The sequence below is a fragment of the Alternaria ventricosa genome (genome assembly GCF_023758065.1).
Source record: "Alternaria ventricosa strain BMP 2768 chromosome Unknown scaffold_3, whole genome shotgun sequence".
NCBI lineage: Eukaryota > Fungi > Ascomycota > Dothideomycetes > Pleosporales > Pleosporaceae > Alternaria > Alternaria ventricosa.
The window spans coordinates 135,120-159,116 of NW_026055683.1; the positions used below are offsets into that span (position 1 = coordinate 135,120).

The 23,997-nt window shown below is 52.8% G+C and overlaps 5 protein-coding genes across 5 annotated transcripts; 2 read left to right on the forward strand and 3 right to left on the reverse strand.

The window, feature by feature from the left end:
• Positions 1–4,308: 4,308 nt before the first annotated feature.
• On the reverse strand, positions 4,309–5,646 carry J4E93_001981 (uncharacterized protein; the record flags this gene model as incomplete). Its single annotated transcript, XM_049339929.1, has 6 exons — positions 4,309–4,765; positions 4,818–5,215; positions 5,263–5,330; positions 5,381–5,417; positions 5,473–5,568; positions 5,620–5,646. 6 exons carry the CDS (start codon positions 5,644–5,646, stop codon positions 4,309–4,311), a joined length of 1,083 nt encoding a protein of 360 aa, XP_049202251.1.
• Positions 5,647–8,879: 3,233 nt separating this feature from the next.
• On the reverse strand, positions 8,880–13,297 carry J4E93_001982 (uncharacterized protein; the record flags this gene model as incomplete). The annotated part of the gene is made up of 7 exons (XM_049339930.1): positions 8,880–10,110; positions 10,168–11,695; positions 11,754–11,841; positions 11,896–11,912; positions 11,975–12,745; positions 12,801–12,946; positions 13,017–13,297. 7 exons carry the CDS (start codon positions 13,295–13,297, stop codon positions 8,880–8,882), a joined length of 4,062 nt encoding a protein of 1,353 aa, XP_049202252.1.
• A 3,769-nt stretch (positions 13,298–17,066) lies between these two features.
• On the forward strand, positions 17,067–17,680 carry J4E93_001983 (uncharacterized protein; the record flags this gene model as incomplete). Its single annotated transcript, XM_049339931.1, has 2 exons — positions 17,067–17,072; positions 17,153–17,680. The coding sequence occupies 2 exons, from the start codon at positions 17,067–17,069 to the stop codon at positions 17,678–17,680; spliced, it is 534 nt and encodes a 177-aa protein (XP_049202253.1).
• Positions 17,681–18,957: 1,277 nt separating this feature from the next.
• J4E93_001984 (uncharacterized protein) lies at positions 18,958–20,766 on the reverse strand (the record flags this gene model as incomplete). The annotated part of the gene is made up of 1 exon (XM_049339932.1): positions 18,958–20,766. One exon carries the CDS (start codon positions 20,764–20,766, stop codon positions 18,958–18,960), a length of 1,809 nt encoding a protein of 602 aa, XP_049202254.1.
• Positions 20,767–21,091: 325 nt separating this feature from the next.
• RSM25 (mitochondrial ribosomal small subunit component) lies at positions 21,092–21,918 on the forward strand (the record flags this gene model as incomplete). Its single annotated transcript, XM_049339933.1, has 2 exons — positions 21,092–21,450; positions 21,504–21,918. 2 exons carry the CDS (start codon positions 21,092–21,094, stop codon positions 21,916–21,918), a joined length of 774 nt encoding a protein of 257 aa, XP_049202255.1.
• Positions 21,919–23,997: the final 2,079 nt, after the last annotated feature.

A 23,997-nucleotide genomic window follows, 5' to 3' on the forward strand; every position in this document is an offset into this window, starting at 1 on the left:
GCCTTACTCTAGCCTCTTCAATACGGTGGATTGAACTAAAACAAAAAAGCTCTTCTCAGTGACTGCTTGCTTCCCGAATACTGCTCTCTGCATACACACCATTTCAAAATAACATCTATGACTACCTATGTCCTTTGACCTTTTCTCTTGTTCCGGAGACATAATACTCGCAAGTGAAAGCTACGTGTTGTTCTTGTCGATTCTCAAAAAAACAGCTTGCAAAATTTCTATGGTTCTCTTTCTGGCCTAGTCATACCCGTACTCTAAACTGTGCACTACCAAAACACGCGGAAAGTTCTCACATGGCTTTTGTCCGGGTCAGAATCGTTAGCCAGCAAACCTACCTAGGACCAAGCGCTATCCACAACTTTCGAAATGTATGTGAGACACATCTAATTAAATAGCCTCAAGTAGAAAGTATCACTAGTCCAAGAACCAAGATCCGGGTAGCTAAAGCCTCTACATAGTCACATGAACATATGGTCTTGTCGAACACGTTGTGTCAATACCACTTGCGCTTTGCTGGAAGCGTTTCAAGTCAGTCCAGCTCTACACGTCTCATGCCTGTACTAGACTCGTCACACGTTGATGGGCAGCAGGATTCCTAACCGTGGGATCGCATTGATACTATACGTACAGCGTCGTGCCTTGAACCCACTGGACCATTCGAAAGTAGCTTGATCGACGTCCCTGGTGTATACGTGTCGCTTTAGAAAGGACTTTGATACAAGCCGGATGTGTGCATACACGACGCTAATTCCATGACTTGGATCAGCTCTGAGGAGGTGCTATGTCTGTCGCAGTCTCAGCGCGATCCACAAAATCCTTAAGCTCCAGTCCCTGTGCTTTCTTGATTACCGATTGGACGCCCCGGACCACTGGATCAAGGGAACAAATATGCTGCAGGTAAATGTAGGAAGGAGGTTCAGGAGCGGGTTTCTTGTATGGTTCACGGTCGTAGTATGGGCGGGTGGCTTGGCGCTTTTCGAATTCTTCCTTTCTTTGTTTCTCTTCTTCGGCCGTAGGGGGAGGGCGAGGATACTGTACGTGCCAAGTAGGCATTCGCATCGACTTGATGCCGTGCTCAAGTTCCTCCAAGCTGAGGCCACTGAATGGCTCAGCTGTCGTCCAGGATATGTGCATATTGTACATTTGCTTCGTGAGTGCACCCAGTAGTATGGAGCCGCAATTGAATGACTGATTTTTATCATGAGAACATTGGTAAGGACCACAGAACTTCTCGGTCCACCTATTACAGACATCTATGACTTCCTGTATTAGGTCTAAGCGCCGTGTCTCTACCGTTTCTGCATGTGTCAGCAATATCCTGGTCACGACTGAACTTATGTAACTCACCGATAATAGCGGGCGGGATAGCGAGTTCCATGTCTCTGATGGACTCTTCATCACTCTGCCGCAAGGCTCTCAGGGTGGTATTTCGAAATACCGTGTCCAGCTTGAAAACCCACGAGATGAGCATCCACAACATCAGCTCGCGACTATATTCCAAGGGGACAGGGTGTGCCTTGCTCACTTGCACTACCCATACATCGGCTATCAGGTCAAAGGCCTCCCAACATCTGTAATAGTCCACCAATTGGGCTACTTTAGCAAGAAGTTCGAGGCTGAGCGACCTCGGCACTTGACGATAGCGGAGATGTAGGATGTTCAGAAATATAACAAGGGCTTCTGGATCCCAACCTTCGGTGCCTACATGGTAAAAGCCATCTTCCTTCTTGCGACTTTCACTCCAAGATGTGAGCTCACTTTTGAACTTTGGCGAAGCAGAGATCAGATGCTGAAATGAGACTTTGTAGACTACATCAGGTTGGATAGATTCACTTGGCGCAGGCTGATTCGATGTCGTCGTCGGGGTATTAAGAGTCGTATCGTCTGAAGACGCATCGTCTGAGGGCGCATCGTCTAAGGGCGTATCGTGCTTTTCATCTCGTCCTTCGTCCGCGTGGTTCTCGCTATCGTTTTCGGTTCGTTCCCAGACGGCAAAGGCTAACCCCGGGTCGCGTAATGTGAATAAAACATCCCCATTTTCGGCTATGATGATAGGCGAGTCTTGTGGTGACGCCATGATTGGTTGAGAAGGTGCCAATGAGTGTGTGTTGTGGTCAAAAACTATGCCTAGGAAATGAATTTAGCGAACGCGAAACGTGTTTGACCGCTACCCTCCCGTTCGGGTTAGCGCTCTTTATCACACAGCGATTCGGTTTGCGGAAGCTTCAGTATTCACCTTTCTTAGACAGCAGAATCTCGGACGAGCCTGACATTGGCGACGACTTTGATGACCGACCGCGAATGGAGAAGGTGACGAGGTGGTGCTTACCGCCGTCCATTCGCGCTAAAACGCGTGTTCTTCGACGCGTCTCGCCAGGGACAGCGAACACTGCTACCACACCGTCCCCACCCAAGTCAACTTCAGCTCACTACATGATATGTTGCGCTCATGAGAACGCGACAGAACGACATATGACGCATGATGCCAGTCGCTACCACCTCATACAAGAAAAGACCTAGATAGGTCTGGAGCCTACATCGACGTTAGATCACCTACTTTGCATGTTTTCATGTCGATGTAGGCTGCAGACCTGTTCAGATTTGTTTAGGTTAACGTGCTATCGACCAGCAACCCCGCGCGCATCCCTCTCCACGGGAACAAGCCAGCTGGCCTAGAGGCTAGAGCTACCTGAGGTGTGTACGCCACAACGCGCCATACGGCAAATAAGCTTCGCCATTTCACATTTGCCGGGAGAGCGGGTGATGCACATCAAGATCAGCAAAAGCAAGTTCCCAGCTGCACGTGGCAAAAGCAACGAAAGCTAAAACCATCGTCTCTTCAAACCACTACACACCCATTTAACCACTAGCCTCTCAACGGCGCAGTGCACTAAGGTTTGACTGGTCGTGGACACGAATATCGCACCAGAAAGTGCTCGCCTTAGGCAACCTGCTCTAACGTCGACGTTTGGGTTTCGGGGTAATATGTGGTGGTGATCTTGGGAAGTGGTTGAGTTCTTCATGTGAAGATCAGCGTAGGTGGAGCGGAATGTTCAGCCGCAATGTTCTTTGAGGGATGAGATGATGGAGACGTGTAGATCCTCAAAGTTCACGCTCATACTTTGGAGAGTTTTCGACTGGGTGTACAGACCTTCCGGGACATGAGATGGGAAACAGACGATGCAAAGATCAAGAGATTTTCAAAGTAAAGGCTGCGCATTGAAGACTGCAGGTAGCGAAAGGCCAATCCCGTAGACGATGGCGAGTTCCACAGCATAAAAAGAAGTACAATTGTCGGCGAATCTTGCACACCATCACCCTACTCACCTATGCACCCTCTCACTATTCCCGACACCACTCTCTCCAACACCCAAAAATCTCGCCACACCTTCTCCCCACCCACCTCTCCATCTCAGCTGAAGCTCTGCGCGTCACACCAGATCGCCCATCCATCAACATCTCATTATCGATAAACCTCCGATCGGACCGACTTCACCTCCCCGATGTGCAATTCCCAGCTTACCGCCATACTTTCCCACCTTCCACCCTTCCCCTCCCGTCTCACGCAACGCACTACTCTTATCCACCTGGGCATGGACATCTTTTCGGACCTTCAGCCTCACATGCAACACGCATCACATCTCGCACCCCAGCCCCCCATAACCCCATCACCCACATGACCCCGTTCTACTCATGCACAACTGCGCGCAATCAAGCAACTCTCCACTAAAGGCCCGGAGAATTTTTTGGCTGTACCTGCTCCAGCCAACACAACAGTGCGCCCCCACGGAGATGGATTGCCCAGATTAGTTACACCGGGATGTAGCGTGCGACACAGACGCCTTTGGCGGATCTAGACGCGCGACTAGTGTCGCTGTTGCCGGTGGTACTTTGTGACATTGACATCGCGCTTTGCGATTCAATGACAGCGACACCTTTCGTTCGGCCGTAACAGCTGCGTGGGGTGGACAAGGTGGTAATACTGTATGTACACATGAGGCCGAAGATATGTCTTCGGTGGTTTTCTGTTTCAAGGCTGTGGGGTGAGGTGGTATTCGCAGGGAGGTTTCTTGGGTGAAGTGCATAGGTGTGCGGAAGGTAAGGTTGCGTGGATGGCGGGCCGAAGGGGAGTCGGAATGACGTAGGCTGGTGATGTGTGAGTGTTGGTGTGAGGCGAGGGAGGTCTTGATGAGAAGATAGTGTCAGTTACATTGCTGTTGCATTCAGAGTATGTGCATTGTAGCTGTGTGATTGTTTGCATATGTTTTTATTGGTTTTGAGATGTATATGCGTGACCATCTAGAGCTGCCATTTCGGCTGAGCTGTCGACTGAACATTCGTACTTAACCCATTGTTTCTTTGCTCCTCACTAAGCGGATCAAAGCCCACCGTAAATTGTGGTCTCCTTGGATGTGACTCCTCATCATCATTCGTCAACTCTTGTGTGCTCGTCCCGCTGCTCTTTATACTGCATGGCCTGTCGTCCCCCTTCATGTGTTCCAGCTCGTAGGTAAGACCGTAGTCGTCGACGCGCTCCTCGACGACCTGGACTTCGTAGCTGACGAAGATGGCGCTGAGCGACTTCTCGATGATGGGCCAGAAGATTGGCATGGAGGCGCAAATGATGGCGAGGTCGATTTCGAGGCATGTGAGGATGATGAGAGTTGGTGACCACCAGGTGTAGTCGACGTAGGGATAGGTTGCGCCTTTGGTCTCGACGATGCCGTGGAGTCGCCATACTGATGTTCCGACAACGCTGCGAGCAGGTTAGTACGGGATGCTTGGGCGGGGTGGCATGAGCGACTTACACAGCTCCAAAGGTGAATACGCCAGCCATTGCGAACACGTTCTTGGATCGCAGGTTTGGTGTTCTGAACAACACCATTGGCGCAATGAAGATGGAGATATCGAACAACATGTTGGTGGCCGCTTGCGCCTTGTATGTAGCGATGAAGCTGTCAAGGTCTCCGAGTCCGAAGCCGTAGCAATTCGCAGATACAGTGCGGTCCCAGTACCCGCGCACTGGAAAGCAAGGAAACCATGCAGTGATCGAAAAGGCGATACCCCAGAGAGTCACAGCGACAAGGAGGCCGATGCACATCCACCGCATAAGTCCAGCCTTGAAGATGCGGAGATACTGGAGCAAGAGAGCAATCTTGATGACGCCGCAGTTGGTGACGTATATGGCCATTTCGAAGTAGTACAACTGGCTTGGTTAGCAAGTCGAATCATCCAGTTGAGGAATAAGCATACCCTCAGGTATTCTACTAGACGGTTGTAGCCAATGTACAACATGTGCTCACCCAGTCCCTGCTTGACAGCTACTCATGTTAGTCGCGAGATCATACCGCAAGCATCGTAGACCACCTACAAAGACACATTACGACGGTGGCTGCCGTGTTCAACGACTGAATGGAGTTAGCTTCATGTCAAACACGTAAAAGCTGTCAACGGTGAACGTACCTGAGCAAGGAACACAAATGCATCATCCCAGCCCAATTCCTTGACGACTCTGATGCGGACATACAGACGGAAGAAAACTGCAAACCATGCAATGATCTATCTGCGTGGTTAGTGGATGATACATCGAGATATATCACGACATCGTACCAAGAAAGTGAGCGTGGTGCCGAACATCGTCGCCCTGCGATTCGACAAGGGCAACTCCTCATCTGGATCCGGTGCATGCAGCACCATATCGGTGTACATCTGCTCCCATGTCGACATCGTGAAGAACGTCGTACCCAGGTAATGTGAACGCCAGCGCCGGCGCTGCTTTGGAAGATGCAGAAGAACTATAAGGTTGGCGAACGACCCACGCCGCATGGCGGGAACGCAAGCCCTAATGACTGACAGGATACCGTCTGCCGCCCTCTCCACGAGGCTACGGTTGACGATTCAGGGCCGTTGCCAAGCTGGGTTCATGCCGTCCACGCAAGACTAACGCAGGTGGAGACGTGTTGGAGGCTCAACGCTAGGTGATAAGCGAACTGCGATTAGCGGATGCTTGCATTTGACAGGTCCTCGCCCAAACTTTACGCAGGGGTACCGCTGGGAGAAACGCTTTCTGGACGCCGGATTTCTGGCCTGAGGGATCGCTCCACGGGCTGCGCATGCGGCGCGCGAGAGAAGGTTCCACGGCGGTGAGCGTAGCAGTTGCTTTTCAACCGTCCATGTGTGTGGTACCCGGCTTCCATGCACCACCCCGTTGCCTCTTGCTGTAATTGTTCTTCCAAAAGGATAGAAAGTGAGGCCCTTCTTTTGCTTCGACGCTTCCATCCCGCGTCCCGTGGCAGTGCGGATTTTTCGGGGCTGTTACGCCTCATCGCCCCTGACTCCAGTATATGTACAAGGGTACCAGGAGTGACATGTCGATATCTGCCGCCTGCCGAGCACGACGAACGCAGGTTCGAGGTTCAGGTACTCGCAAGCAGCCAGCCGCAACAATCCGAGGTTTTGAAGCAAACGCAAAGATTGGCTGGATTGCGCGTTCCCCTGCGGAACCTTGAATCCTTCGCAAAGAGCACTGGCCATTGATATCATCACCAGTTTAATCCTTCACACAGGGACGGCCGCCACAGATCTTCAAACACGGCCAGGGTGAAATTTCCGGGCCAATCGTTAGCCTCCGACGCCAGATGACTCGCTGATTCATCTCGTCGTTCTTCTTTGGGTGTCGCGCCAATCGCAATCGATCGGCGCAGGATTCTGTCTCATCTCTTGTGCTGGGATCCCGACTAATCGGCAAGGTCAACAACAATGCTATGTATATGTATCGGTGCAGGATCCTCGGATTCGCGACATGACACACTTGACATCGTGTTCCTTCGATGGATCCTCCGACGCGGCGTCCCCGTTGTTCTGGTGCAACCGTGACGAGATTGGCGGGAAACAACGCCGAATCTCGTGTGTCTATGCGTCACCACGATACGCGACGAGATCCTGCATCCCGAGGTCGCTTGAAGGAGGAAGAATGGCGAGATGACTTTCACATGCATACCTGAGATGTATGACTGCCATGCAAATATTGAGGCTGAAGAGATGGAAAGGATCAAAATTGGCATTGGCATCGGAAACGCGGGACGTGGAGGCACCGACTTCGTGCCGACTTTCCACCTCCCAGCGTCACGTGCCACTACACTACTTTTCTACAGACGTTTCAAGCATATCGTAAAGGCAAGGACATGATACTCATCCAATTGATGGCGCTACCAGTCTATACTAACAGTCGTTCTATTGCAACATCGGACTCGTTCGGTCCATGAGAAATGAGATACGGCCGGCAAGCATCGGCTCTCAATCGTTTCCATCATTGCTGTACCCTTCACCACTGCTGCATATATTCATATACGCTGTTCGGACCCCTAGCGGCCCGACGATTTTGCGGAAACCCCACTGAAGTACTATATCTCGCGAGCCGAGCAATCGTTCAGGTACATCGCATTTCTATGCTCTCGCGCAAGAATGCAGGGGTTGTCAATAATTCTCGAGGAATATTTTGTGCATATCCACGATTTTAGTCACCTCAGACCGAACGTGTTCAACTCCCGGCGTCGAAGAACATCTATCGAGGAGTCGGAGTACCTGCTGGCCTTCCTTTATAGCGCGCATCTGCCACCCCCTAGCATCCCGGATAGTTCCATATATGGAACTTTTTCGTTCTTGTCCTGGAGTTCTGCCTCTTGGAGCTCTGAGGTCTTCCATCCATTTAGACCAACGAACGCACGTTTTGAGATGTCGATGCAGAGCTCTAGTCACTCTCGTAGCATCATGAACTGGTAGTTCCGCAGCCAGCCACGTTTTACTTCCCATATAGAAGTCAGAAATTTCGACCACGATCTCCAGGGTTCGTTTGGAAAGACTGGGAAGCTCCTCAAGCGCAACATCGGCGAGTTCGCCTCTCACCGCAAGGACGTCTTGGAATGATCTCAGCATACTCTCGAGCTTGCTCAGGACTATCCTAGACGTCGGGTTGACCCGCGTTAGGATTTCCGATGGGTATTTCCGCCTGTTGGATTTGACGTGCCGCATGGCAAAACATGCATCTAAGATTCGGATGACGTCCACATGTGAGATAGTGTAAGACACGCCATTGATGAAGGCCAAGATACTGAACGATCTAGGTAGCTGGAGAGCGGTATAAGTACACTCCAAACATTCCTGTTCCGTTGGTGTTGGGTTCTGGTAACAGTGTTGTAGTTCATAGGTAAGACGATTGTTTAGGATGACAAATCTAAGGTGTAGAACTCTACATGATCAGTTCAAGTGTGCGAAATCAGGTCCATGAGCTGACTCACCGAAGGCGCAAGTAGTAATTCCAATACGAAAACAAACTGAACGACTGAACCACGGAAGCTCGGGCCCGTACGAAGGTATGCAGGCTTCGATGTTGGGTAGGCTCTCTAAGCAATACTTTTACATCGCAGTCGTTCCGAAGTCTGCGCAAGGCACTTGACTGCAGCTCTGTAGCGCCACATCGCTCATGGAAACTACGATGAGCGTTCAATCCAGTGGCGATGCTCATAGTAGGGAGGCTGATAATTTTAGGCGCAGGTCTCGAGATGGAGAAACGGACAATCGTGGAGAGGCATGGTTGCGAAGAAACCCCAGCGCGAAGACTAACTGATGCCGGCGACCTGGCAGTGCTAATGGGCGGCGCTTGGGCATCGTCAAGACGGATGTTTCGAAGTGTTGTTGAGGGACGCGGTTGAGCAGCACAGTCGTGTTCACGTGGATTCACGGGCGTGTGCATAGACCAGCATGCCGAATGCGGCTAGTGCGCCAAGTGTGACATCTTTGGGTATGCCAAACAGATATGATATTATAGTTTAATACAGCTAAACAATAGTGGCGTGCGCTGAAGTGTTGGTTCAGAGACCAAGACCCCTACAAGGCCCATCCTTCCACTTATACTCATCCTCCCAACACACATACGGAATCTTCCTAAAGAGAAGGTCTTGTGTGCAATAAACCAGCCTGGCATCCACGGACAGTTCGAGGTACATGGGATAGTTGCGGTCGTACTTCTTACTGTAGTACGAGACGTAGTTGTACTTGAAACCCATGGTGCTGCCGTCGCCGCAGTCGAACGAGTCGACACCGCCGCAGTCGTCGTCCCATAGTAGTGGGCAATGCCGCGTGGCTTTGCATTTCAGGACACCGTCTTCAGTGACCGTGGCTTCAAGGTCAATACCGGAAGTGATGCCCATATGAGCCTTAATTCGCGCTTCGAGGCAAGGGACCTTCTCTGCCTTGGCGCACATGCCCGACGCGCAGAAGCGGAGGTAGTCGCATCCACCATTGCTGCTGCCGCCACAGCCGACGGCGTTTTGTCGAGCGGAGATGAGGCTCAACTCGTTCGTCGCAGCGCTGCTCTGGTTGTGAGGGGCGTCCGGGACAGAACCCACCAGTTCGTTATCAGCCGACTCGTCGTGGCCATGGCCAGGATAAGCTGGTTCGGCCGACTGATGAGCATGATGACGATCATGGTCTTCTTCGAGCTTGAGACTGGGATCAGATGTCGGAACCGATGGTGCTGCTGTGACGGTCGCATCGCCGATGACGTTATGGTTAGGGGAGGGAGCCGGAGTCGCGTCAGCCCGGGCAGCGACGGCGCCTATCAAGCCGCATCTGGTGAAGATAGTGGTGCTCAGACAGATGGAGTACTCGCCCGAACACGAAGGGGTGCCCGATGCAGCGTATGTATAGTAGCAGGGCCTGGTCGGGACGCACAGATCCTGTGTCAGGCAAGCCTGCAGGCCGCCAGCGGCATTGCACCTGGTCGTGTGCAGATACGAGCTGCACTCGCTGCCGCTATAAGGCGGTTCGACTGTCGCGAGGGTGGGCGCGCCTGGGAGATGGTATGCTGTGGAGGTAATGGTGGGTCGTGGAGTGATGCCTCCGCTGGATTGGGCAGAGGTACGCGTGCCCTGTCCTCCGTTGCCGTTGCCCCCGCGGGTTGGTTTAGTGCCGCCTGGTGGGTTGAAGGTCCACCCGTAAGTCGTCCGAGTCCTTCCATTGTAGACGGTTGTTCCCTGTGTGAGGCTGTATTCGACTGGGACCTGTTCATGTGTATCCTGCAGGTCGTAGTCATAGGTAGGTCTGTAAATTTGTGAGCATGCTGTGCAAAGTTGAGTGGGAACCAAGCGCGAAACTTACATTGGGCAGCTTCCGCCTATGGTGGTCGTTGCTATGCCTGTTGCTGAGCATTCGCTGACAAGCGAGGTAGAGTAAGTCGTGCACTCCGTTGTCCGCTGAGCGTCACAAGAGACCCAGCGGTCGGTCACTGTTCTCGTGGTGCACTCGTCATCCTCGTCTTCTTCTTCATCCGGATCGTTGGGATCACCACCACCGCCGCCGCCGCCGCCACCTCCTCCACCACCACTGCCGGGTGGACAGACCGGGCCAACGCAGTTGCGATTGGGGGTGTTGCAGATGGGGCCAATGCAGCCGCAGATGCCAATGCAAGGACGCCCGCGAACTCCACCACCACCACCACCGCCGCCGCCACTGTTGTCATTGTCTCCACCGCCGCAATTGTGCTTGCAAAGGCTTCCGCACTTTTGCCCAGGCTTGCAGGTCGGCTTTGGCGGGCCCCTCACGGCAGTGATAGATGGTGGCTGGCCCGCAGGAGGGGGAGGAGGCGGAGGGAAAGGGTTGTCGTCGGTCGAGTCAATGGTAGGCCAAGGCCCGGGCGAGTATGTCCAGGTGACGGGAGGCTGTCCTGTCCTGGTCCTGGTGAGCGTAACTGGCGGGAAGTCGACGCTCGACGTGAGGCCGACGGTAGTGCGAGTCTTGGCGTCCTCGTTGTCGCCGTCGATCCATATCACATTCCATACTTCGATCAGGGTCGTGGTGACGGGTTGCAGCGAGATGACGGTGCTGGTCGTCACGACGGTCGTGTCCCACGTGTCGAGATACGAGACGGTGGTGGCGGGGCGGGAGATGGTCGTCGGCTTGGCGAGGGACCACGGCGGCATGATTAGCGTGCACGGCGGGAAGCACTGCGCGACCGGGTCCGGGCTCTCGTAGACCTCAGGCGCAATGTAGATGGGCCCCGAGCCCTTGCCACTGGCCGGCTCATCCAGACAGGCGCCGCTCTGGCAGCCCGCACCGCAGTGACCCTCGCTATCACCGCAGTATCCAGAAGACGAGCAACAGCTCCCCTGGGGCCACAGACCGCAGAAGGCCCCGTGCGCCGACGCGCCGCAGGTTCCGTCCGTCGTCTCCTGTCCCTCCACACACTTTCCACTCACGCAGCCAGAGCCGCAGTGCGTCTCGCTGCTTCCGCAATATCCAAACGACGAACAGCAGTCGCCGAACGTGCTGCCCTCGCACCTGAAGCCGCCGCCAGCGGGACCGCATCGTCCGTCCGTGGATATGGGCGCGCTGTCGCCGTCGCCAGTGCCCGAGTTGAAGTCGACGGACCACGCCATGGTGCCGCCGAAGCAGAGGTTGTTGGCGAACTTGCGCTTCATCTCGTGTGTCTCCTCGTCGTCGTAGCCGATCCACTGGTCGTCCCAGATGAGCTCTTTCATCATCGACTCGCTGTTGAGGCGCGGCGTCAGGTTCTTCTCCTTGATGAGCTTCTTGATCTCTAGGAGCGACATGACGCCGTCCTGGTGGGTGCACTCGGCCGCCTTGCTGGGACCTGCAAACGGGCATCCGAGCGTGTTGCAGCTGGCGTCTACAATGAATAGTCAGTTGACGTGCGCTGGCAATCGTTGGGGAGGGCAGCTCCCTACCAGACAGCGTGTATCCTCTTCCGTACCACGCAAGGCCAAAGTTGATCTTGGCCGGATCCAGGTTTGCATACCAGAGGGGCAAGGTGTTCTGGGTCACAACCAGTTAGTATAATTCCGCAATCACATGTCTCTGGCCAGGGACCACAAAGTCGGTCGTGACTGAATACTCACTGCAAGGTATTAGCAAACGACTCAAATGGCAGGGCTTCATCATGGCTCACCATTATAAATCTCTCGCACATCTGCCTGGCCGCGCACCAGAGATCCCAAAGTTTGCACGTCAGAGTCCCAGGACCCATGCAAATCGTACGCCATGAAGCCGAAAAAGTCGACATAGGGCTGCATGGCCTCTGCGTCAAAGTACCGAAGATACCAATAGTCGGGCGCAAGAGTCAAACTGATACCGTACTTGGTTCCGTAGGCTGCTCTCATCTCCTTGACGAGCTTGACGAAGTTCTCAGTGTCTCCCTTGGAGCCTCCCCGCTTAGCCTCCACAGGGTACTCCCAGTCTAGGTCGATCCCCGTGAAGCCGTACTTGGCCATGAACTCAGCCGACGATTGGATGAAGGCGGCCCTGTTCTGAGGGGTGGAACACACGTCACTCCAAGTCGTGTGTGTGTCGCCCACGTCGCTGAATGTGTAGCCGCCGACGGCGATCCAGGTATTCGTCTCGAGAGCCGTGAACTCCCTCATCAGCGGAATGTCGGCGTCATCCCAGGGCCGGATCTTAAAGGTCTTGGGGTCGATGGATGCAAAGGAGAAGAAGAGATGGGTGTAATCCGCGGCCTTGATATCCTTGGGAAAGATGCGGTTGCAGAGACGGTCTCTGCTGTTGGACGCCAGGTAATACCCAACGGTCCGGCCCTTTGTCGTTCCAGAGCCCTCGCCGCATGTCTTTGGTCGGATGATCTCGCACGAGCCGAACCCTTCCTGGCACGGTGTGAACTTGTTTGGCCCGATGCAATGAACTTCGGATGTTCCACACCATCCACCTAGAACAATGTTCAGTAAGAGACTACAGGATCAATGAACATAGCCATCACTCACCCCAACTACAACACAGGTTCATGCCGCACTTTGTGTTTCCTCCGTCGGAGAATTCGCCGCACATGGCCACGGCATCACAGTTGCTGCTGCAGCCGACGCCACAGAAATCCTCACCGTAACCACATACTCCCGCAGGGCCGCAGCAACTAGTACAGTCAGAAAGAATCCTTTCCTAAGCGCTCCTTGCTTTCCAAGGATTAAAGCATGATAACTCACCTTCCGTCGGGACAGGGACCCTTTTTGCACAAGAGGCCTCCGTTCCCATCCTCTTCGCGTTGTCTCTTGTCAAAGAGGTTGGGCAGGAGATCTGACTCTTCGGATGAAACGCGGCTGACATTCTGGGGCATTGTGAACAAGGCCATGAGGTTGAGATAGGGAATGGGCGGCGCATGCTCTGGGGACTGGTGGGTGATGTCCGGAGCTTTAGCCGCCAGAGCGCCCTGCAGGGCAAAGAAGGCGAGCCCAAGAAGACGCGCTGATGTCTTGACGCGTGCCATTTTCGACGCTGAAAAAGTTGCCTTGAGGAAAAGAGGAGAGGCTTCGTGGCAGGGTCGTCATCTACATATGAAGATGTTGGTTTTATGTACACCTGAGCATGTGGTACTACTGCTGTTCCGCTTATGCCAGGTCTCTAGTATTCACTCCACGGGTCTGACGGCTCTTGCCCATCCTCCAGTCTCCAAGTCTAGTGTCTTTTCCTACTCTTCCTCCCCGTAGCGTGCATTCACTTGAGGGCCTACTAACCCATTTCAACCCTGTGCGGCGCGGTCCAGGATGAGATCAAAATTTTCGTGCCATATTGTGGTTCCACTCGAATAGCCCAAACAGACAGCTGGTTCAAGGCCCTGCGTTGCTCATTGGCGCTGGCATTCAATTCTGAAAAGCTCAAGCTTGGGCTTTGTCTTTGCCACCGGCCAACATTCCTGATGGGACTACAGTGGATACAGAAGGAACATGTGGGTTTTTGCGGGACTGATCCTTCGCTTGTTACGCCTCCCGTAATACCCGTGCCGCCAAGACATGAATGAATGTTAGGCGGGAACGATGTCACCATAATGTACGTAGTTTGATCCTGTCAGGGCGATCGCCGCGGCTTGCAAGGTTGTGGTCTGGGAGGAAATGGCATTGGTTGTAGGCGCAAGCAATTGCCGAGAAACTGCCAAGAAATTGCCAAGAAACAGAAAAGGCTTAGATCTGCTTCGAACGTGAAGGACTAGGGAAACGAAGGATCAAGCTCAATCATCCTGCGAGCGTTGTGACGTGTGCTCGGTTACGTTCATTAACCTTCGCGCGCGACAAACAACCCAGTGGGTCGATATTGTCCAATGAGAGGAAACGTGCCCAGGTGAGGTCGAATGACCTTCTACTCTTGCGCTCTAGCCGACTTCGGCCCACTGGGTTGTTCGCCGCGCAGGAAGGGAGGTTGCATAATTTATGTTGAGCCCGCAGCTCCTTCCTCTCTCCAGACACCCACCTCGAAAGAAACATACCGAAAATTCTACAAGCGACGATGAAAGCGAACACTCAACAAGACCCATTTGGTCAACTTCCCGAGGAGCTCAGGATCAAGATAACGAAACTTTCTCCGGACCCTTTCTCACTACGGAGCTTGGCCCATGCGTCACCCGCTATGGGCAGAGTGCTCGACAGATATGCGCTCGAAATTGTGGAGGAGGTACTCGAGGTCACCGTTCCCTTGCAGACCCGTCGCATCATGGGCGCGGTGCTCAAAGCTCGGTTCTCAGACTTCCCAGCATCCTTATCCGAAGCTCAAACCGTTGCTGAAACTGACTCGACTATGGCCACCGACAAAATGCGTTCGTCTGGACTGGACCGAGCCGCCACGGCAGTACGGTCCTTGCTCGCCAGCGCCGCGAATGCGCATGCTTGGTCCCATGCCTGCCTCGAGCACTTGATACGGAAATCTATGGAGCTAAGGCCCTCTACACTCATCGAAAATGGGTCCGGCTATACACCCCGGGAGGAATTCGAGAACGCTCAGAGTCGAAAGGACTATATTCCAGAGGATACCGGTCCGCCTTCGTGGGTGGAGGAGCAGCGGATGATCAGATCATTCTGGCAACTGCAGTATTTCATGGAATTGCAGGGCGCCGGTCACAAGGGCCACCTGGACACCAATTGGCCGAGACAGGAAGTTGATGCGTTGTCGCAGAGCAGTGCGGATGGCTTTTACGACGTGTTTGACTACGAGAGGGAGCAGATTCTGACCGCATGCGATTTTCTCGGCGCAGTCACCTCTGGAACCATTACTTCGGTGAAAGCTGTTCACCACAACGCTTACACTTTGCCAACAATACGTTGGGTTGAAGGGGTAGTCTCGAGGTGTTTCTGTGCTGAGCCGCTCTTCTTCGAGTTCGGCAAGGACAAGTTGTGTCAGGGTGCAGAAAATTTCAACAGTAACACATGGGCGTACCGCTTTTGGTGCGCCATGTCATCAAAGGATGGATGGTTTGACGGAGCTTTTCTCAGGCTTCCCCACCCCTTCCACATCTGGCGTAAATATGGGTTTGCCATATGGGATGACAAGCGCATGGTAGATCTGGGCATGCGGCATCCGACGAGAGCGCCATTTCTTGCTAACTCTATTCCTTACTCTTTTCGATGGTGGAGCATCTTGACGGAGGAAGACATGCGTTAGCGGTTAAGTCATCAAAGCCATCGCAATCATACCGTATACCAAAGCACAATCTTGATAACCAGCCCAAACCAGTACTAGACAGCAGTCTGAGTCAAAGGCGCACTCTGTTCATTCTGTGACGACTTGTGTGCAATGCATATTCGCGCCGTTTCCCCCGCCGGCATCAAGCTCCCGTGTGATCGGCAAGAGATTAAGATAGGCAATAGAACGAGATGATTAACCGAGAGAGAAAAAGGGAGGGACGGCCCGACGTAGGGGTAGCCAATAAGATAACTAAGATATTATGCTTTGGCAGTTCTGCCGCGGTTTGCTGCCTTTGCAGGGTTGATTCTGTTAGCCAAGGCGCTACTTTAGGCCTTCTCACTCGCGAGCTTATAAGGTACCTGCATCGTCGAAACTCCACAGAAGGATCCAACCCATCATCGGCATGGTGACCCCGAACAAACAGGAATGCTGGCCTACACAATAGTGCGATCCTTTACCTGGACTTGGATTTGTATGAGGTTACATCGCTCATTCTGCCATCCCCGTCTGGCGCCTAGATGTGCCACACCTGCATCGTGGACTCTTCGCGAAAGCTAGCGAAGGAATGGCAACAGTAGAGCCTAACCAGATTCTAGAAACCTTGTAAAATGTGCCGGAGCCCCCGACCAGACCAGAGAGAAAAAATGGATTCCTTGCCACGCAAGGAAGACCGAGGAACTGACATGGCGCAGAAAGCGTTCTGTACCCATGTAAACGCTTGACGCATACGCTTTTGGGAAGATGGATCATGTTTTACCGGGCCAAGTAGCTCATATGCTGGCCTCGACAACCGCGTATGTCTAGGTGGTATATATTCCTAGAACGAGGTTTCTGGCCATGCCTGCGTTTCTCTTCACTCGCTGTTCAATTTGTTTCTTCAGCTGTTCGCCATGATTTCTGTTGGCATTTTCAATGGCGCCAGGCCAACCGGGGCTAGAAGACGTCTTCCTCGATACCGTCTCTTCGCTCTTGTTGTGGGTATCTGCCTTGCTGTAATCACTGGCTCCCACTTCTCCCACGGCTCGCATGATCAACAGCCGACCGACGTGCAAAAACGAGGCCTTTTCGACGTTCCACGTGGAATTAACGACTCGCTTGTTTCACTGCCACACGAGCTTGTTTCTCGTGCAGCCGACGCAGCACTATGGGACAAGAAGGTTAGAAGTGGAAGAGGGTGAGTCAAAGTACTTCTCATTGTCCTGTACGAGCGAAAACGAGCTGTTGATTCAACTTGCTTTGGGTCTGTACAGGCTAGTCTAAGCCATGCAGCTATTTGCTAGAACCAAAGGCATGCATTGTACTTAGTTTCTTTGCTAACATTCATGTAGTAAGCGGTTTGAAACGAGAGCTTTCTCCATCCCATCTGCTGATGACGAGAACAGGTATCTGGTGCAAGATGAACCGTGATGACGTGGAACCCGGGACCGTGACGCGGGAGAAACTCGTGTCGATTGGATGGGACGATGAAGAGGACGAAGTCCTAGCGAAAAAGTGGCGCGTGCCATTAGCGAGGGCCGATGGTCTGTTGAATACTGCTAATGAGGTCCCTCGGGTGTGGTATCATGAGAATGACTGGACGGGCGATGATGGTAGGGCCAGAACGGTACGTGGTCACAGTCGTGCTAGAGCAATCATTGACTTTACTAACATACATGTCTTGGCTTTATAGCGCACCTTGGCCATGATGGGCAACATGGTTAACGGAGATGATGGTTACATAATCGCCGGTGACAATTATGGGCCCGCGGCAACTACGAAAGGCATGAAGCCTGAAGTGCCGGAATGGATGTGGCCCACTACAAAATGGACCGACATCATGGCAGTGATGTGGGACCAGCACGCGGCCGGTAAAGACCTCAAGCGCGTATACCGATCCGCGATCGCCACATCTCAAACGAAAGACCTCATGGCATCGGCCATGTTGAAGGTCAACAGGCTGCCGAGCGGCGACTTGGATGACTTGGCACAGTGGCCTGGCGTTGATTTCGTGCCGGGAGACGACCCCTTGAATGAGCCATTGACGCCTCAAGCGGAGGCCTTTTTCGGCTTGCTTGGAAGCTCCCATGCCGCTGGTCCTGCGTTCTTGGGCGTTTACTACCGGGCCATCTTTGGCAAGAAAAGAATTAACAGGATCAAAATTTGGCGATCTCCGACCAAGCCGGCACCGAACATGCTGCTCTACATGGAAGACCTTTGATGGAGAGAGCATTTCAATCGAGTTCGAGTTGTATTAGATTAGCTCTACAATCCTGTCTATCTCATAGAGTCTTTTCGATATCATCAAGCGTACTACCAGATCTTCTCTACTTTAATCACCTCTTGCTCTAAGTACAATGAAATTTTGCTTTCTACTTTTTTCTGTTTCTACTTTCTGCTACAGCGACAAACATATAAGCCAACAAAACATGCCAGCCCTCACTTCTTCACCCGGTAGATTAAAAGACAAGTTCAACAACCAAGCCAAAGCACAGCCAGACCCTAGTCTGAGTCAAAGCCGCATTCCCTCTATCGTGCAATCTTGTCTACGCCTTCGAGACGAAGCAACGTGACGACCGATGTGGGCTCACAATCCAACCACCAACACCAATTGGAGCGCAACTTCACAAACCCCAACTCTTTTCTACGCCCCCAAGACGAAGCAACACAACTACTTGAACAGCCTCAAATCAACCACCAAGCACTACCCAACACCGACGCTAGCAGTACGACCACTCCAAACAGCAGCAATCGCAAACCCACCAGCAACACCAACACTATCACGAACGCCAACCAACACCAAAACCCCCCATCCCCTATCCTCTATCCCCCATCCTCTATCCTCTATCCCCTATCCTCTATCCCCTATCCTCCATCCCCTATCCTCCATCCCCAATCCCCAATCTCCCATGCCACCCAAAATCGCATTCCCATATCCCCATCCCCTTCCCATACCCACCGATCCCTTCCCCCGAGATTACCCCCAACCCCTCCCAAATCATCCCACGCAGTATCCTCAAATTAACCAATCTACCCGTGCCAAGCCCCAAGTCCACCAAAGTAGATCTAAATAGCCTGAAGTAGGTAACGCGATGAGATTGGGGGTGAAGTGGAGATGACGGGCCTGATGGGATGGGAAGAAGGAAGATCCTTGTACGTGACAGATTTGTAGATTTGTAGTTCTGGAAATTAGTGGATCGTGGTGGCAGTAGGGTAAGCAGGGTGATCCTGGGTTTAATTGGGTTGGCTATCTTATTTTGTTTGATTGTGGTGTTGGAGTAGGAGGTAGAAGACGGTACAATATGATGATGTTGATGATACTCTAGCCAACCATCTCCGTCCATGCCGCCGCGACTCCAGCATGGTATACGGAGATATATTCCAAATACCTTTACACGCGCTTTGCACATTGTATACACTGACAGAGTTACAGAAGAGATGGTGATACAGAACGCGTGTTACGTTAACAACACAACTGCTTTTACAAGCAGCCATCCCTTAAGACGGCCTCCGCCCATCAAAGAACCCAGGTCTAGCCACCTCATCGAAACCCCCATCCAACTGACTCGGCACAAGTTTCCTCAGCACCGTCAACGCAGCCTCCAACTCCCGTTCATCTGGATGCCACAACGCGCGGATCTCTTCCCAAGCTTTGAGTATGCGCTCTGGGGGTGCGCATCTACCGAATGCACGGAGCGCTGCGATGACAGCCAGACTGGACAGCCAGGTACGCTCCATATCGCTGTTGAGTACTTCGAGGTACTGCATCCAGATCTTTTCGAGGCGGGAGAGTGTCCAGGAGGAGTATCTGACGCCACCGAAGGAGTTGAAACCGTGGAATATGACGATGAAGATTGTGCCGTCGAGGGATACGGAGTTGTATTTCATTTCCTGTAGCAGTTCGTTTACGCGATCGATGTTACCGGCTACAGCTGCATGATGCCGTATCAGAATCCCATAAGTTCTTGAATCGGGGCCGATGGGCGCGAGGTCTTGGAGTTGCTTTAGCTCTTCGTCTCCGCCCTCTTTCTTCAGGCGTCGCGCTTCGTCGCGAAATTTCATGCCTAGCACGCGGCGGTCGCGCCAGGTGCGGTTGAAGAAGACGTGACCTCGGGCTGTGGCACTGCGCTGGGCGTGGAGGCGCTTCATCCGCTCGAAGACGTGTTCGGCGGCTGAGGGCTCACCGGCGCGCATTAGAGATGCTATGACGGCGTTCATGACGACGGTGTCTACGATGTCGCCTGCGGAGACAAGGTCGAGATATGCTTTCCGGACGGCATCTCCGTTTTGTAGAACGCCGTAGTAGTAGACGAGTGCTACACGGTAGTGTCGGTGCATGGGCAGCTTTCGGGCTTGCATCTCTTTCATAAAGGTCTCGGCCAGTGTGTATTTGCCCGCTTTGACAGCAATGTTGAAGAGCACATTGAATGTGACATATCCACCTCTCAGACCGGCCCGGTGCTCCATGTCCTGCCAGATGCGAAGCGTGTTTTGCAGATCATCATCGGACACAGTTCCCATGGCGCGTCCAGTCAAATGTATGGCCGATGTCCACTCTGAGCGAACTATGTGTATATGCGCCGTCTTCATATCGTCTAGGACCGAGAGGAACCGTTGCGCTGCGATGGGTGTGGGGCGTTCGACAATGGCGAGGTGGTGCAGTAGCGCTCGAATAGTCATGGTAGTAAGGTACACGACTCCTGGCGACTGAAGCTTCTTATAAGTATCAAACACCTCATCGTGCGGTGACTCATCATCCTTCAGCAAATCCTCTAACTTCTTGATATGCAACGCATCTGCTGGCTCGCGGAGGGGCCAGGGCTCGTGGTCATCGCCAACATTCCAGACCAGCTTTCCCTCGTCAGGAACGTCCGCCTCAGGCCGGGTATCAATTTCCATGCCATAGTAATCCACCAAGGCCTGCAGCTCCTTCTCGGCGAAGTTTTTGACTTTCTTGAGCGGCCCTTTGCGCTCGGGGAAAACATCCAACTTCTTCTCCGAATTCGACCACGTGCTTTTCCTTCGTGATATCTGGTGTTTCGGTGTCGGCGATGCTACGTCGCGCGGGGTATGTACATGTTTCGCATGCTTTGGGCACGACCCGGCCCGCACCAATGCCTGGATGAAGAAAGTGTCCATGCGAGCAGACGGCCTATCAGGTAACGGAGCATTGTCTACCGCCTTCTTGCTGAACCTCCTCTTTGATGTATTCTTCTCGGAGTTCGGGTATAGGAAGGCGAGGAAGGGGCGAGCATGGGCGGTATTGGAGACTGCAGAGGTCCGGTCGAGGGTGCGGAAGAGGGACATGAGAGGTCGAGCATTGTGTCAGAGGGAGCCAGTTCAGACGGTGTCCATTTGGGGGATTTCGGGTGCAATTGGTTACGCGGAGCTCAGCGAAGAGCTGCCTGGGTGGGAGGATATTGTGGCGGGTGCCGAGTGTCGCGGTCATACTCTCCAAAGATTTCGGCGTCGCGAAGTCTTGGCGGAGTTGCGGACTTTGCGGGCAAGAACCCCAATATCCACCACACGACCAATTGCGCCGCCCGACCTGCTGCTACACCCTTGCTCTCGCCCTGGAACTCCCGCCGATGCGATAACACATCTGTATATATAAAATAGATCACCGCCCGCCATGGGCCGCTACGACTTCCGCCCGATGCGGGTGCGCCAGACCGCGAAAGCCCTCTTCGACTCGAAACGAGAACCCAACCTCCCGCAATGGTACGACGTCGTCGGAAACATACCACCGGGCGAGACGCTCGCCCGCCCAGTCCTGCGCATACCCAAGATGCGCAAGGCGCGGAAAGCCAGCAAACTATTCCAACCCCTACCCATCGCATACCCAGAAGACAAGCTGCGTTCAGAATTCTTCGGCGACCACCCATGGGAACTGGCACGGCCGAGGCTAGTCGTAGAAGACAGCGGGAACGACTCCAAGAAGTACGACTGGAGTAAGATTGTCCAGCCAGGAAAGCAATTAGACGGTGAAAGGTACCTCCAACCACCCCTACCATCCAGTCCACCATGAGACTAACACCCCCCAGCGTCGTCCAACGCCAAATGTGGCTAATGAAGCACGCCTCCCTTTCCAAAGCCTCCGCCTACGACCTCGCCCGTCGCGAATTCTACCAACACCGCCACCTCTCCGAAATCCGGCAACGCATCGCCAAGGAAGAAGCCATGCACGTCGGCGCCTACTTCGGCAAAGGGCCCCTCGAAATCGGAATGGAGCTGGAAGACCGCACGTGGGAGAACTGGAAGGCGTGGGCTGCCCAGCAGATTGAGGATGAGCAGAGCATGCGCGCGCAGATGTTTAGTGGGCAGCAGGATGAGGGGTTGGGCGATGCTGCGGAGATGAGTACGGCGGAGTACGATGAGGCGGTGCAGGAGATTCAGCCGTCTGCGCCGAATAATCCGCAGGGGATGAGGCCTATGGGGGGTGTGGCTGCGCATGCGTAGTGGTGTGGCTTGGGGAGATGTTGTATATTTTGTGTAGATTACGATTACGATCGGTTCAATTCAACGATTACGAGACAGCCCCGTCCGGAGATCTGGAGTTCATGGAAACCATGAGGACATTCAGGGTATCGCGCTGATGCTGATCATCATCACGTCCTTCAAACACGCAGCAACCATCTGGAGTATAGTAGCGACAAGCCCAGCTCTCTCATGACATATCTCTACCTTGGCTTCAGTCGATGCGCACGAGTCTTATCAAGATAATCGCACTCCATTTAACAGATATCGGAGGAACAAGTCATTCCATATGGTAGAGGCGTTTTTGAAAAGCTTCCACCAGACACCATGTGCGGTTGACGATAGCTATTTTTGTAAATTCCGAACTCGCTCTTTTTTTTTAAAGTACAAAGAAGCAACATAAAAGATGAGGTTTTGTATCTCGGCTGCGAAATCGAGCCACCAGACATGTCTCTGAGCACTCATTGTTTCCAGCTGCCAGCGCGGATCTCATTATGTATGTTTCGTTGAATTTTGAGGAGCCGCAACCGCCATGTCAAAGAAGGATTGCATTTTGATCACTCCGAAGAGACGAGCATCGGACTGCTTTGCCGTTCTTTTTGGTAATTGCGCCTTGACGAGTGGAACATAGGAAGAAAAGACTTCGAAGGCAGAAAAGAGTATTTTATGCCCCAAGGCTCTGGGCGGGAACAGACATTGAAAACTGCTAAACCGTGTTTGATATCATACACCAGACTGGGCGTCTTTCGCGCAGCCATTGTTTGCCTGTCATGCCTTTTTGGAACGGCTGTTTAGAGATTTCACATTGGAGGCGAGACCGGAACGAGACATTGGGTTGTCTGACGGTATTTTCGAGATGGTTTTGCCCGACGGAGTGGCTTTTGGTACGGTAGAGTTGTTTGGTTTGACGCAAACATACGTCGATGTTGTATCCTTTTTGGAGGAAGAGGCGAACAAAACCATGAAAGTGTTGAGGTATTGGTTTTGGTCTTTGGAAAGAAAGTGTAAGGAAGGAGTAAGACACAGGAGGCCGTGGTATTTATACCCGTTGCGTCCAGGCTCGGCGGAGCGGAACATGCACACTTCGCACGCTGACTTCCAAAGAGATGAATAGATTCCTTAATCATTTTGACTCCTCGGTGCTCCACAGCGACACATAGACCTTCATACTCGAGGGTTTGATACATCCTGGACCTACACAGTCCGAACATGAATGTCCACTCAGTTCTTTTTTCGACATCAGATCTTCTTCACTAGGAATCTTCGCGGTCGTCTTCTCCACACATGGTATGTCGTCAATGTAATTTTGTTGGCTGGCAGTCATCGCAGATAATCCTCGATGATTCACCCGAGCTCCGGAGAAGGAAAATACATACGGCTTGGTGGTACTGGATTTTCGAATTTCTCGCCCAGCGGTGGATGTCGTGGTAGAGAGAAGCAACGAACAGCTCGTGTTGTTTATATGCCAGCAAACCCAGCATTTGACTCTCGTTGTAATTCTTTTGAACCCCATGTAGCGAGGCACTCGGTGTTTCGACGCAGAATGTTGGAACCAGGACGCTCATGTTGCATTTCGCATCTGGTTTTTGTTTCGAAGCAACCGGCAGACTTCATGCGACGATGCTGTTCCCGCTCTGAGCCAAAGAGTCTAGTGGGAACTTGTACGAGTTATCTGCCCGTACAGACGAACATATCCGAGGCTGTGATGTATTTGAAGTTGACGCCAGGCAGCACATTTGCGCAACCTCTCACGTTTTTGAGAAAGTGAAGTTTTCAGGTAGTGGATAAGAGACAAGAGGTGACGCCGCAAGGAAGGACTTTTATACTTCAATAATGAGGCGTTGTATCGCGTCCATGGTAGAGCCGCCATTCAGATGTCTATCGACCTTCCTTTTTTACAGAAGCATCGGTTGCGATCGCGTTCGTTTTTGAAGATTGACAACGATCTCACTTCGGCCAGACTCCCATGATTGCTCATGTTGAAGCTTTTGCGAAGTTCGATTTCTGTTGGTATCTGCGAAGGGCAGCTTTCATGTTACCTTGACCTGAGCTTTTGAAAAA